This window comes from Chenopodium album, chromosome 2 (assembly GCF_948465745.1).
Source record: "Chenopodium album chromosome 2, dcCheAlbu1.1, whole genome shotgun sequence".
Taxonomy (NCBI): domain Eukaryota; kingdom Viridiplantae; phylum Streptophyta; class Magnoliopsida; order Caryophyllales; family Amaranthaceae; genus Chenopodium; species Chenopodium album.
In genome coordinates this window covers 2,662,639-2,675,938 of record NC_137835.1, presented here as the reverse complement: position 1 = coordinate 2,675,938, position 13,300 = coordinate 2,662,639, and the positions used below count along the sequence as shown (strand labels likewise).

Sequence of the window (13,300 nt, the reverse complement as noted above, 5' to 3'; positions counted from 1 at the left end):
TAATAAAGTGTGCTATATATGTGAAATCAAAGAGCCGAGTCTTTGATCATAAATTCCAAGTATGAGAGACTACTACCTTTGCATGCATGCATGCATGTCTTTAACAAGTTAATTGTTGTACATACAAACAAACCCTTAAGATTCAAGATGTACCCCATAAATTTTAAGAGACGATCCCATATCCTATAAACTTTAAGGTCTAGGTTAATTACTATTGTAGGTATACCTGCATGAACTTCACATTCAAGATTATTATTTTATATATTAATTCATTTGAGACTCGAATCGAACAAATATTGATTGTGAATGTATTGTGTGCATGATACATTTGCATATGTAATGGACATTATAGATTATCCATTTTATATTTTATGGAAGCTTAATTAATATTTAGAAATCATTGATGGCTGATGAATTACTGAATTCGTCCTATTAAGTAAAGGAGCTTAGTTAATTCCTAGATACATTTTGCATTACTACATACATTTAAATTAAAAGAAACTTAATTATCTCATGTATTGTGCTTAGCAATTTTTAGAAGACCATTTTTTGCTATATAAATGAACTTACATTTTCTTAAAATATCATAATATGGAATTCTTAACTACATAATCATTTGATTACTCCACTTTTGAAAATCCTTCCATAGGTTTACTTTCGATTTAGGTAGTTTTCATTTTTTTTTTTGGACCTACTAGGTAGATTATGTTGATAAGCATAAGTTGATTGAAAAAGATAAAAAATATATATATATATATTTTCAAGTAAACATTTAGGTATATTTGTCGCTATCACTTATTTTAAATCAAAATGTCGCATGTAGATTGATAATTGAATCATTCGTCGATGATATCGAATATATGAATATATATATGAAAATGAATCTACATTTATTGCTAGAATAGGTTTTGCAATATCTTGAATGTAGATAGAGATCGATGAACTAAGGGATCAAGATATTTTTTTATGATAAATTAATCTTTATGGAATACTTTACCTAATTGTGGGATGAATCTAATGAAAGCCCCACCAATATGCATGGCCGCAAGGGAGGACATTACTTAGAGTTGTGCTAAATATGTGAGACCAAAAAGCCGAGTCTTTGATCATAAATACAAAATATAAGAGAGTAATACCTTTGCGTGCATGCATGCATGCATGTCTTTAAGAAGTTGATTGTATATGGTATACATACAAACAACCTTTGGATAATCCCAATTAATTTGAAGAGACTATCCCATACCTTTGTTTATTTTCAATTTTCATTATTCTGTAGTGTATAATTATAATATAAAATCACGAGTGAAGTTTGATTGGATAAAGGTCAATATGAAAAGCAAGATAGTGGATTTATTGATTGATTGATTAAAAGTGAAATAAAGGAAAATAGTAAAGTTTGGCTGATACAAAATTAATAAATTGGTAGAAAAATGTGAAATAAGACACTTATCTGAGAATCATGTATTAAGATATAGAGTAAGACAATTATTTGGGAATGCAATATTTTTTAATTTTTGTGTGAAGATTAAATGATTGAAAAAAGTAATTCAATTTGGAAGCTAAGGGGAATAGCTGCCAAGTATAGTAACATGCCTAATAAGTTAAAGATTGGAAATCAATTTTTTTTTTTTTTTTTTTTTTTTTTTTTTTTTTTTTTCTTTCCTTGGTGTTGCAAATTTGAAATTTCTCATGTGTTTTTTTTGAAGGAATATTATCTCACATCAAAGATTGGTAAGAAAGGTGACTTGAATATAAGGCATGTGAGCTACACCTCTTATTACCATATAGTTTTTGAATGAAAAATCCTTTAATTTATGTGCTACCACCTGTTGTGGGCCTTGACCCACGTCCTAACACAATTCATAGTCTAATACTTCGTACTTTAACCTTTTCTTGAACAATATCGGACATATGAATGTGAATACGAGTAGACATTTATTGCAAAAAAATAAAGGAATGATATAACTATCTTGAATGTAGATGATGATGAACTAGGAGATCAAGAGATTAGATAACGAAAGCAATCTTTATGGTATCTTGACCTAATTTGTGGTGTGTGGGTTCAATACATCTCATTAGCTAGAGCCCCACCAATATGCATGGGAGGACATCCCTAATAAGGTGTACAAAAAATGTGTGATAAAAGACGTGTCTTGGATCATAAATACACTACATGCTCCATGAGAGAGTAACTACCTTTGCGTGCATGCATATCTCCAAGAGGATGATTGTCTCTCATGCACGACAAGCTAAGGGCTTTGTTATCCTTAGAGAAACATCACCAAACAACCTTTGAGATTTAGCTAACACTTTTTGAAGAAGATCTTCTCAATTTTAAGGAGACTATTACATACCTTGGTATAATTATGATTAATAACTATATTATTTTTTTTTTAGTAATATTTTAAATCTAGTGAAGTGGCATATATATAAATATTTTTAGATTTATAATGTAATGGTTTAAAATAAATTTTATATGTTAAGTTATGGTTTTATGGAGCACAGAGTAACTTTTACTATTACAATAGAATCACTGCTTATTTTCTATTGATTAGGTTTTTTTGATTTATATATATATATATATATATATATATATATATATATATATATATATATATATATATATATATATATATATATATATATATATATCTAAACTTGCTGTAAGTAACTTGGGTAATCGTAATTAACTTAGGGCCTGTTCTCATTGACTGAACTGAGCTGAGCTGAACTGAACTGAACTGAAATGAATATTTATAAGAGAAGGAAATTAGGAGCTGAACTGAACTGAACAGTAGTACTGAGCTGAACTGAACTAAGCTGAACTGAACCGAACTGAACTGAATTTCAACGTAAGAGAACAAGCCCTTATTTTATTCGAACTTATATTATCTGAATTTTTCTTCTTCTTTAAATTAGTGAATATAGGGTGAGCAGATTGAACAAGACTATGGAGTTTAATTTAGTCATGTTAACGGTCTAAAGTTACTAAAAATTCCTTTGATCTATTTATAGCCTCTTATAATTTTTTTTTTTCTTTTCAAATGTGACATGAATATATTTTCCTTTGTATACGTGCTACTAAAAATTTACAGAATTTACCCCTTAAGAAGAAAAGACCGTAAATACTTTTTCGAAACAAAGAAAGTACTCGGTCTTAAGAAAACGGCGTTATTATAAGGATGGTGGGAAGCTATATGCCTATAGCAAGTAACAGAAAAGCCCTGTGGTTGAGGGTAGATAAAGTGCCAACTTTTCCTCCGAAAAACATCCCACCACAGAAATAGTAGTAGTTAATGCAGTATTGTACGTAGTAATTGTGGTATGTCAGTGCAATACATGTAATGTTAAATTCACAGTGTATATTAGTTTGAGAAGTATGTATATATGCCAGAAAAAGAGGCCGCAAGTCGTAAAGTCAATCAATTATAATGCATGGTTTTTATGTCATGAGAATTAGAGAAGACACAATGCACATGGTTAAATGATAGTAGGGAGAGTATTGATGAAATCAAAGTGTATGATCAGCACCCCCTGGTCTATTCTTACCACTTATGAGCTGCGTGCCTTGCATTATTTGTACTCTGTCCTCTAAACCAACTTATATAACTCCCCTTGACAGCCAGGACCTGAGTATAGTAGCCCATACCCTCAACTCACCACTCTAAGTTCTGTTCATTGGACCCCTCACCCCATCATGTCCCCCCTTTCCTTTGTTTTATTCAAATTTCGAATACTCGTAAAGTCGTAATAAATATGAAGTATCGTATAGAATGTTACTCATCAGATTCTTCATGTGTATCGGAGCTTGAGTTAACCTTTTTTGAATTGTTACATAAAATTTGCAAAGGGTTGACTATTAAAATTGTTAACAAACAAGCTTGTCAAATGGGCATGAGCCACACCCATTGAGGAGGAGACGAAGAGTATTATCCGCTTTAAGCCTAAAGCCAAGTTCTTTTGGAATTATTTTCAATCTAGTCTAGTTCAGCCGCCCAGCTCAACTTATTTTATAATTCAATCCGATCCAGTTTTGTTTTTGTTTTCTTTTTTTTTAAAAAAATAACTAAAAAGCTAGTTAAATTTACATTTGAACACGTACAAACATATTCTAAATCCCAACATCTCCATGTTAACAAATCCTAAAAATGAATACTACCTCCGTTACATATTATTTGCAACAATTTGACATAAAGTAGAGAGGAAAAATGTCTAATCGTTGCAAATAATATGAAACGGAGGTAGTAGAATTTGAGGTTTATCCGATCTATTTTCGAAACTCAAGCCGTTTCCGTGCTACATACATGATCCATCACAAACAGCCGAGTGAATAATATAAAGTATTAGATCTGCTGACTTTGAGAGAATCTTAAGCGCGCAATGAAATACAGCCGCTAACAAGAACCATAATAACTCATACCAAGCCAAGTTAGCGCAGCAAAAGTATTGACTTTCTCTTGTAAAATACTTGTATAATATATACACTTATTAAACTTACAACTTTGGGAACCCAAAACACATAATTTAATGAATAAAGGATTGGTCTGATTTCTGAGAAATTTGGAGGTGGCTTTGAATTTTTGTAGAAATTAAGTCAATAACTTTCATTAGTCAACGCCTAGCGTTTACTAATATTGGTGTAGTTGGCGGTTGTCAAACAAATATTGCCATTTGGCAAATCGAAGTTAATGATGCAATTTGGTCAAACCTTTACCGTTAAATATTTATATTTACGCGGTTGAAGGGCTGTTGCATCCATCCGTCAAACATGACAATACCTTAGCTACTACTCTTGTTATTAAAACATATTTCTATAATTCTATCTTTGGAATAATCAAAAGTTAAAATGTTATAGTAGACCAAAAGATTGAGTTAGATAAATCTTGTAAAGACTTATTACAACTCTATTTGTATTATGAATAAATGTTAATAGTATATGGCAACGTTCTTTTTCATCTATAAGGATCTGAACTTGGCTAATTATAGAAAAGGAGACTTGTGAGGTTCATATCCAATTAAATCATTCATATTACCGCTCTCGGCCAAAACACAATAGTTGTAGCTAAAGGTCGATAATAAATAGATTTTACTAAATACATGGTGTAGACAATTATTCATTAGGAATTGAAATAAATGAATAGTTGAGTAATTATTGATGATACTATGCATGATAGAGTAGTATCATATCATATAATCATTTAGATTTTGAGAAGATTAAAATTACAACATTAGTTTTTGAGCATAGTTACGTTCAACACTTATTTAAAGATAACCTAATTTTGATTTTTATAAAGCTTTCGAAAATTGAATGGGGAAGTGACTCTTTTATCACCATCAAGCAATTTCTTGGCCATGATTAAGTTGGCTGCTTCTGTAGGATGATATGCATCCCAAAACACATATTTAGACCTATCTTCACACAATTCGGAGCTTGTGTTTATGTTTTTCCCTTTGAAGCACAAAAATGGGGGGAAATATCCACCACAACACGGGTCCTTCGCGTTTTCGAACCCTGTATGTAACACATAAGTAATTCAATTTAAGTTCTTCTAAAACTTTATGAAATATTATTGACCTAGCTAGCTTACCATAGTGTTTATACTTAGATATGATGTCCATGAAGATGTCATAGGAGTTTGCATAAACAAAGACAGCTTTTTGTCCCAATTCTTCATTTAGTAAACTTAACTCTCTGATTAATTTTCTGTTGTAGCCTTGAATTAATTCATTCACCTCATTTGAGCACTTCTCGAACCAATCTAGCTTCATAGCTCGAACAAATGGTATGCATCCCAAAGGTCCGATCCCTACTACAATAAACTTGCTTGCTCCCAACTTGTGTAATCGCTTCAAATGTGAACAAAAAATTAGTTTGTCCTTTATTACTAAATCAATCAATCAAATTTGGTTTATATAGCTAACTCTACTTATGGTAGAATTTGTTATATACACCAGGGTGTACGGTACACTCGGGTAATTTGCTCATTAATTTTTGTTCATTTAAAAAATGAGCAAAAATATTAAGCTTATTTATTGAATGAGCAAAAATTAATGAGTAAATTACCCGAGTGTACAGAACAGACTCTTATGGAATTAAAACTTAGATTGATTGATTGATTTGATTTGATTTGTCCTTAAATAATGTATCACATTTATGTTTCAGGTTGTCTCAAAATAGTATGTAGTACTCCATAGGGCATAGACTATAAGTCACTTTTTATGGGTACTAAACTACTAACTAGTAAGTTAAACGTTATTTAAAGTTGACATATATCCCTTAATAATAGCTTCTCAAATTGAATATTCCAAACACATACTACATGTTTTTAAATGAAATCTGTGAAGGGATTTTGATTTTGTAAAATTAACTACGAGTAGTACATAAACAATATACCACTAAGCTGTTTGATTTATTATTTGGAGACGAATTCTTTTCACAATTTCACGTACGATTTCATTCTTTTTTTTTTTTTTTTTCTATTTAAAATATTGAGAAGAGGTGGCTTAATTTTTACCTTGAGTTGCATAGTCAAGTTGGAGAGCATTTGGTCTTGAAAAATGGCAGGTTGAACCTTATCTTGCCCAATAAATGGTATAGATGGTTGAATGTAGTTGAGGATATCATTAGACCCTATTGTTATTGAAAAAATTGCATTCTTGAGAAAATTTTTTGTAGCTTTTTCTCCCATTTTGGCAACTATTTGAGCTCTAGTTTGCTCAAAATTTTGCACTTGCTCCTGTAGTGGAATTCTTCCTACCTGCATCAAACCAAAAATGTCTTAGATGTTTACTTCTAACTAATTATATTGAATGAAATACGGAATATATTTTGGGACAAAGGGAGTAATAACGTACAAACAAGGACCCAGTTTGAACCAGTATTCCAGCTGATCCCGAGGCATAATTTATTCCAGCATGAATTGCATTATTTTGTGTGTTTGGAGCTAGGAATGGTGGTGGAAAATATTTGTCTCCTAAAGACTGTCCTGTAACCATTTTAACTGTTAGAAAAAAAAAAGTAAATTTTTTTACAAGGCCAAGCCACACACAATTGAACTTTTGCTTTGTAATGTATATATCTTTGGAAATTTTGGTTTTAATAATCCCAAGTTTGACCGATTATTTTTTAATAATCACACCTTTTGATTATTCTTGAATAGTCCCATCTTATATAGGTATTTTCCTAAAATAATCCGAAGTATTATGTATTTTTTTTTATGATCCTTTTTTAGACTTTTATGTATTATAAAATTATAAGAAAATGCCTATATCTTTTAAGCTTGGGAGTTGATTTATTTAATACAATAATTACTCTTTGTCATAGAGAATGAAGAAAGAGATTTTAGCGAGGGATTTTGTTTTGTAGTGCTTATATAATTAGTTCATACACTAAGAATTTCTTTTATAATAGTCAAAGTATATTGAGTTATTGTTAATAGCGTACCCCTCTAGGGTGTTACTCTTAATGAGGCTCTTAATATCTAAAGGAAGGGTGAGGTGGCAAGTGTAGCTCTTTAGGATATGTAGTGCTTTTATATTATGTTTATTAATTAATTAGTTGATTTTAGCAATATGACCTACTACTTTTCTACTGAAAATAGATTTATATTTTATATACATTTATATTATACACTATGTACAAAAAGTGAGAGAAATTATTTTTATCATGAAGCTAAGGTTCAAGTCCATGCATTGGACCCATCCATTAATTTGGCTCACTAATAAGCTAGTAGGAAATTGAGATGAACAAGTTATTAGTTCATGAACGCAAATAAAAAGTCAAGTACGGTTTATTAATTGGCAAAACTGACCTAAAGTCTAAAACTATTTGAAAATCAAACCATAATTACAATGTTGAAAATATAGAACATACTTTTTTTGTGTTTTTCCCATATTGAACCCTAATTCTATCATCAAAGAGGTTAATCAGTTTACCTATAATGTCAGAAACAGTCCGGCCATTGGTGAATCTCCCGGTAGGCTGGCCGCCAGAAGGCGAGAAATCTATACCATATGGCGGTGTGTCAGCCTTTGAAAGAGTGAAGAGATAGTCGTTGTTACCAGCATCAACTAAGGAATCACCAAACAAGAATGTGGTTAGGGAAAGACTAGGTAAAAACAGCAAGAAAAGCGTATTAGAAAAAACTAGTAACCGTATAATTAATGAAGAGTAGCTCAAAGGGTTACTCATCATGCTCTTTTACATAAAGAAAATATCTTGTAATAAAAGTTCATACTTTCTAACTTAACTAGCTAAGACTTTTAGCTAGTATACACTATTACACACATTGTACTTTGATTTATGCATGACTTGTGACAAAATGTCATGAGTTTACAGCAGGTGAGAGTTGAATAGGTCTTTATTTTGAATGACTTACGTCGAATTTGAAGTAGTCTAATAGCAAATTATTGGCAGTGATGTATTTTCTCAGGTTAGTTTTACGTACATACATGTATGATGGTAACATTTTACCAAATTCTGTCCTAGTTCTTTTAATAAGTAAGTCAATAAAAGAATAAAATCATTTTTTCTGTTATTTAGCCTTAATTAGGGAAGCAAAATTAAATATGAACCACATTGTCTACATGTTTAACTTCAATGAGCCGTCTACACCGATTTGTACGTGATTATTTACCTGGTCTTTGTATATCAATTTCTTCGATGTCATTAATATTAACATTATGTTAATAACCCTCTTTTTGACCTTGATGATGCTTGGTTTGATGGCCGAATAGTCGAATGTCATTAATATAGAAAGCAACGTATGTATATTAGAATAAATACATATAAGTTTACGAAATAAGAACATTGCTTAGATAAGTTGAGAAAAGACCACTATATTTAGATTAGTCCATCTATAAATTTCACAACTTTAGGTTAAAATAGTTAAGGTCAAAATACTAGGCTTTGTACTTCTCATCGAGAAAAAATAAATTCAGAAAAGTAAAGTCTTGAGCTATTATAAGTTTGGATAAGTTAAGGCATTTTATGTTCTAATAGATTTAGTTTAGAACAATAATAACTATCTATGGTCAATTTGCAATTGCAACAGGTTTATAAAATATGAACCGGAAAAATAATTATAAATTCAAATTAATTGAAAGTATAACAATTAATTTAAATAAGTGAAATTTAGTTGAATAGAACATTATATACTACAAAAATTATATTTAGGGTAAAATATGAAGTACTGTACAATTTTGCCGACTACATAGTACATACATCAAGAGTTGTTCTAAGAAAAAGAAGTATTAGTCGTTGGTCCCTTGATTTTAAAGAGTAGTTGTCAGAAAGAGGGCGAACAAAACTATTGATACCCACCTTATTTATGCTGGGGGGTTTTAGATACTTAAATAGATTCATCCTTGACTTGGTCTGATTTTTTATTTTATTTTTAAAAATATTTCTATATTATAAATCTATAAATCTCGATCATAGAAAACAAAAATTAGTAAAGCTAAATGAGTAATTAATTAATCTAACAATCCATGAAAATTGATCCACGTTTTTTAAGTTTTCATTGGCTCGTTTATGTGAGTCTTATTGTATTGATCTCTAAATTGTTGTACTCTGTAATCTAAATACACATTTTGTCAACAACGACAATAATAATAATTATAAAAACAATAATAACAATGTCGTCTAATTTTTCATGGTATCACAAGCCTTACATCAATGGGGTGGTCGTGAAATACCCATCACCAAACAAGCCAACCGTGCCTCTTCATTAAGAAAAGCATCAAAGTCTAAACTTTTAATAAACTCTTATCCCCTTTTCACAAGGGTTTGGTAACACTTAATTGGAGTGAACCAAACATGTTGCATATCTAATTCTTGATTTGCATTAACTAAACAACACTTATTTAAAACTTCAAAGACAAATAAAATAAAATCAGGCTTTAATTTAACTTAACTGATCCTTTTAACAAAAAAAATTAAATAAATGAAAAGACAAATAAAAACTTAGATTATCTCACCAATTAAGGTTAGCCATTTATTGAAATTAAACTCATAAAGATGTATCAGTTTATTGTAATATTTGTTGAATCGTTTAAAGTGAAGTAAGACCTTTTCTCAATTGCCTCTCTCTTTCAAAACCCTACCAAAAAAATATATATACATTATAAAAAATAAAGCAAATCCTAAAATGTAACAATCATATTCATAACTATTTATATAAATACTAATAATCACGAATCAAATCAAAATAATTGAGTTGGATATGACGCTCAACCCTATTCCTGCCGATTATTAGCTAATACGAAGTATATAATATCATAATATAATAGTGGCACTAAAGTTGACGGCCTTCATAATATTTATGATGATGACGATACACTTAACTAAGAATATTCTACTCTTGACGTTTTCTTAAGATTAATTAGCCGTATTATTGGGTGCCCAAAATATCTGTTGCATGGAAGGAGACTCTTAGGGATCGCGTAAGTGTTATTTGTCAAATATGACACTTGTAAATTAGTGGAAGAATCAAAACGAGTAAGAAAGAAACAACTTGAGTAAGACATTACAATTGATAGTAGTACTTGCTTTCGATTCTTGTTGTAGTCATTGGTTGTTACATAAGTTCATACTAATTTTTAACTTTAGTAAAATACGGCTAGAAAATCAAGATAAGACTTATTCTTCGTCATTACTTTGTTACATACTTGTACATCATCCTGCATTCCTGCCAGTTAAGATAAAATTTATTTCAAAATATATATACTATATAGAAAATTAAAAAGCAAAGGTAAGCAAATTTCTTAGATTGTTGAAAAAATTTCGTGGTTAGAAAATCACATCAAGTTTGAAGAAAAGAATGCAAGGATTTAGTGAAAAAAAAAAAAAAAAAAAAAATCTCAAATACAAGAAGAAATTGCAATACAAAGCTTCTAATCATCAAAAAATTTGTTTGGTTTAATATGAAAAGGGCAAACATGGAACCCAAAATGCAGGCAAGTGGCTGGGCTAAGACCAATGAGAAATGAATACGAAAGTACTTCGTATTACAAACCTCTACTAAAGCTTATTAGTGAGTACAAACAAAATTGTAAAAGGAAGATTAGGGCAAAATGGAATTTAAAAATTACACAATCTTATTAAACCTTTCAGTTTGTGAGGATAAAACTTCCCTTATTGTCAAGATAAAAGGGGGATTTTTCTGTGTGGCCGGGGTTACTTGAGTTACTCCTGACCGAGTAACCCTTGACCGAGTAACCCCTCGAGTAACTCCTGACCGAGTAACCCCTCGAGTAACTCCTAACCAAGTAAACCCTTTGAACCTCTAATCGAGTAACCGATCAAGCAACCCTTGATCGAACCTCTCAAGTAACCCCTAACCGCGTAACTCCTGACCGAACCTTTCAAGTAACCCATGTTCGAGAAACTCTAATAATCTTGGTCACATATAAAAATTTGTGAAGTTGGAAACGGGCTTCTAAATAATACTTGCAATAAACAAGGAAAATAATAGACTTAATTAATAAAAAGGAGGTGCATATTACTATTCCTTACCTCCGTTTAAAACTAATAATTCTACATAAAAGTGAAAACAATCATATACATCTAGGTGTTTGGTGCACATAAGGGTATTTTTTTTACTCATATAGTGATTAAATGATCAATAACCATCAAAATGAGTTAGCAGTACTCTTAGATGCATCGTGCACGCGGATGTATATAACAATCACTCGTAAAAAAGAAAGAAATTTATTTTTAGACTTCTTTTCTAGTGAGATGCATTTTCAAAATAAACTAAAAAATGTGTAGAGGATTAGGCCGCACAAAGCTTAATATTTTGAGTTTGTTCAAAATCGTAATTCATATTATGTATTAGTTTGAATATTTTAATTGGCCAACCTTATTTAAATGCTGAAGTGTTGGGAGCCACTTGGGACAATACATCAACTATTGTATGGAGTAATCAAGTAATGGAAAATGTTTACAATTTTACATTCCTATTTTATTTGATTATGTGAATGCCGTCTTTTTTACTCTTACTCTACTTTGTATCTAGACTGCATCTATTACCGTTTATGATTCGTTATTAACAAGTTTATTTTGCAACGTATACCAAATACTTTGATATCTACATTCATGGGTTACTTGGGACATTTTCCTCACTCTCCGGAACAAATAAGCTCATAACATTATATTGTACAACAAGTTCTAAAAATCTTGTAGCAACTAGTATATCTTATAATTAATGAATTACGGCATATTTCTAGGCAATGAAATTTAGTTTTCCTAATTTTGTTGCAGAAGTCAAGTTTGTAAGAAAATTCAATAAGCTTCATCTTTGTGTGCTATTGTCACAGTCCACAGAGTTCAAAATTTCATACATTGTACTATCACTGATTGAAAAACTAGAGCAAGTACGTCTTATTAGCCTTATTAGTACTAACACTTGGCGAAATCTATTTCGATTTAATCTGAACTAGGCTTGAGATACAAATTGAAATCCAACCAACCCTATTTGGAAATTGTTGAGTTCGGTTGATAATGTTGATCAATTATTAATAACAAAATTGACAAAGGAAAATAAAATGTCAAGAAACAACTCGAACCAAACTGAAATGACTAATCACTCATAATGAATAGCACTCAAAACGAATTTAATCCAAAGCATTTGTTTCCGATCTAAAGTACATCTAGGAGTATGAATGCTATCAAAATGTACAAAACTACAAATACAAGAAAGGGAAACCAAAGGGATGGAAAACCACACAATTTTTTCTTTTCTTTTTTCTTTTTTTTTTTTTTTTTTTTTTTACATCCAAGAGTCTATGCCATAAGACTAACATATATTGTGGTTAATCAATTCTTGTACCTATGATGAACATTAATTATATTAAGGCCAAGATGACATATTATAAGGCTGAAATATGATGAAGTGTCCCCCACAAAAGTAATATAGTGAATAAATAAAATTGAATTTCAATACTAATACTTACTAAATAAAAAAGGGTATTGCAATGCAAATGCAATGTTTAGGGCGGTGTCACAATTTGTCAAGGGTTGGCTCTACTCTTAATATGGGATGTGATGGAGTCATGTGTCCAGAAAACCTGCCATAAATGTTTCAGAATTTATTGAGCCTTCTTTTTACCTTTCTTTTCTTTTCTCTACCCCTTCTTGGAACGTTAGGCTCTTGTTCACTTCACTTCTCTAACAAATTTCAAGCCACAAATTTCCCGGATTTTATAAACATTAATAAATTTTCATCCTCGGTTAATTTTCTTCGCCTTATTTTTATAAAATGTTATCAAAGCTACGGAGTAATTATATATTTTAGACAAG

General features: G+C 30.7%; 1 protein-coding gene across 1 annotated transcript; it reads right to left on the bottom strand.

The window, feature by feature from the left end:
* Positions 1 to 5,273: 5,273 nt before the first annotated feature.
* Positions 5,274 to 9,995, bottom strand: LOC145606074 (GDSL esterase/lipase At5g41890-like). The gene is made up of 6 exons (XM_081662135.1): positions 9,979 to 9,995; positions 7,936 to 8,108; positions 6,856 to 6,986; positions 6,516 to 6,758; positions 5,589 to 5,847; positions 5,274 to 5,512 (listed from the first exon to the last, which is right to left on the bottom strand). The coding sequence occupies exons 1-6, from the start codon at positions 9,993 to 9,995 to the stop codon at positions 5,274 to 5,276; spliced, it is 1,062 nt and encodes a 353-aa protein (XP_081518261.1).
* Between the last annotated feature and the right edge of the window lie 3,305 nt (positions 9,996 to 13,300).

Bases quoted from the DNA above. Each gene is read 5' to 3' on its own strand.
- LOC145606074 (XM_081662135.1), bottom strand. The intron at 6,987-7,935 runs GTAAACTGATTA...AAATGGTTACAG, and splicing joins GACTGTTTCTGACATTATAG to GACAGTCTTTAGGAGACAAA. The intron at 5,513-5,588 runs GTAAGCTAGCTA...TGTTACATACAG, and splicing joins ATCTAAGTATAAACACTATG to GGTTCGAAAACGCGAAGGAC.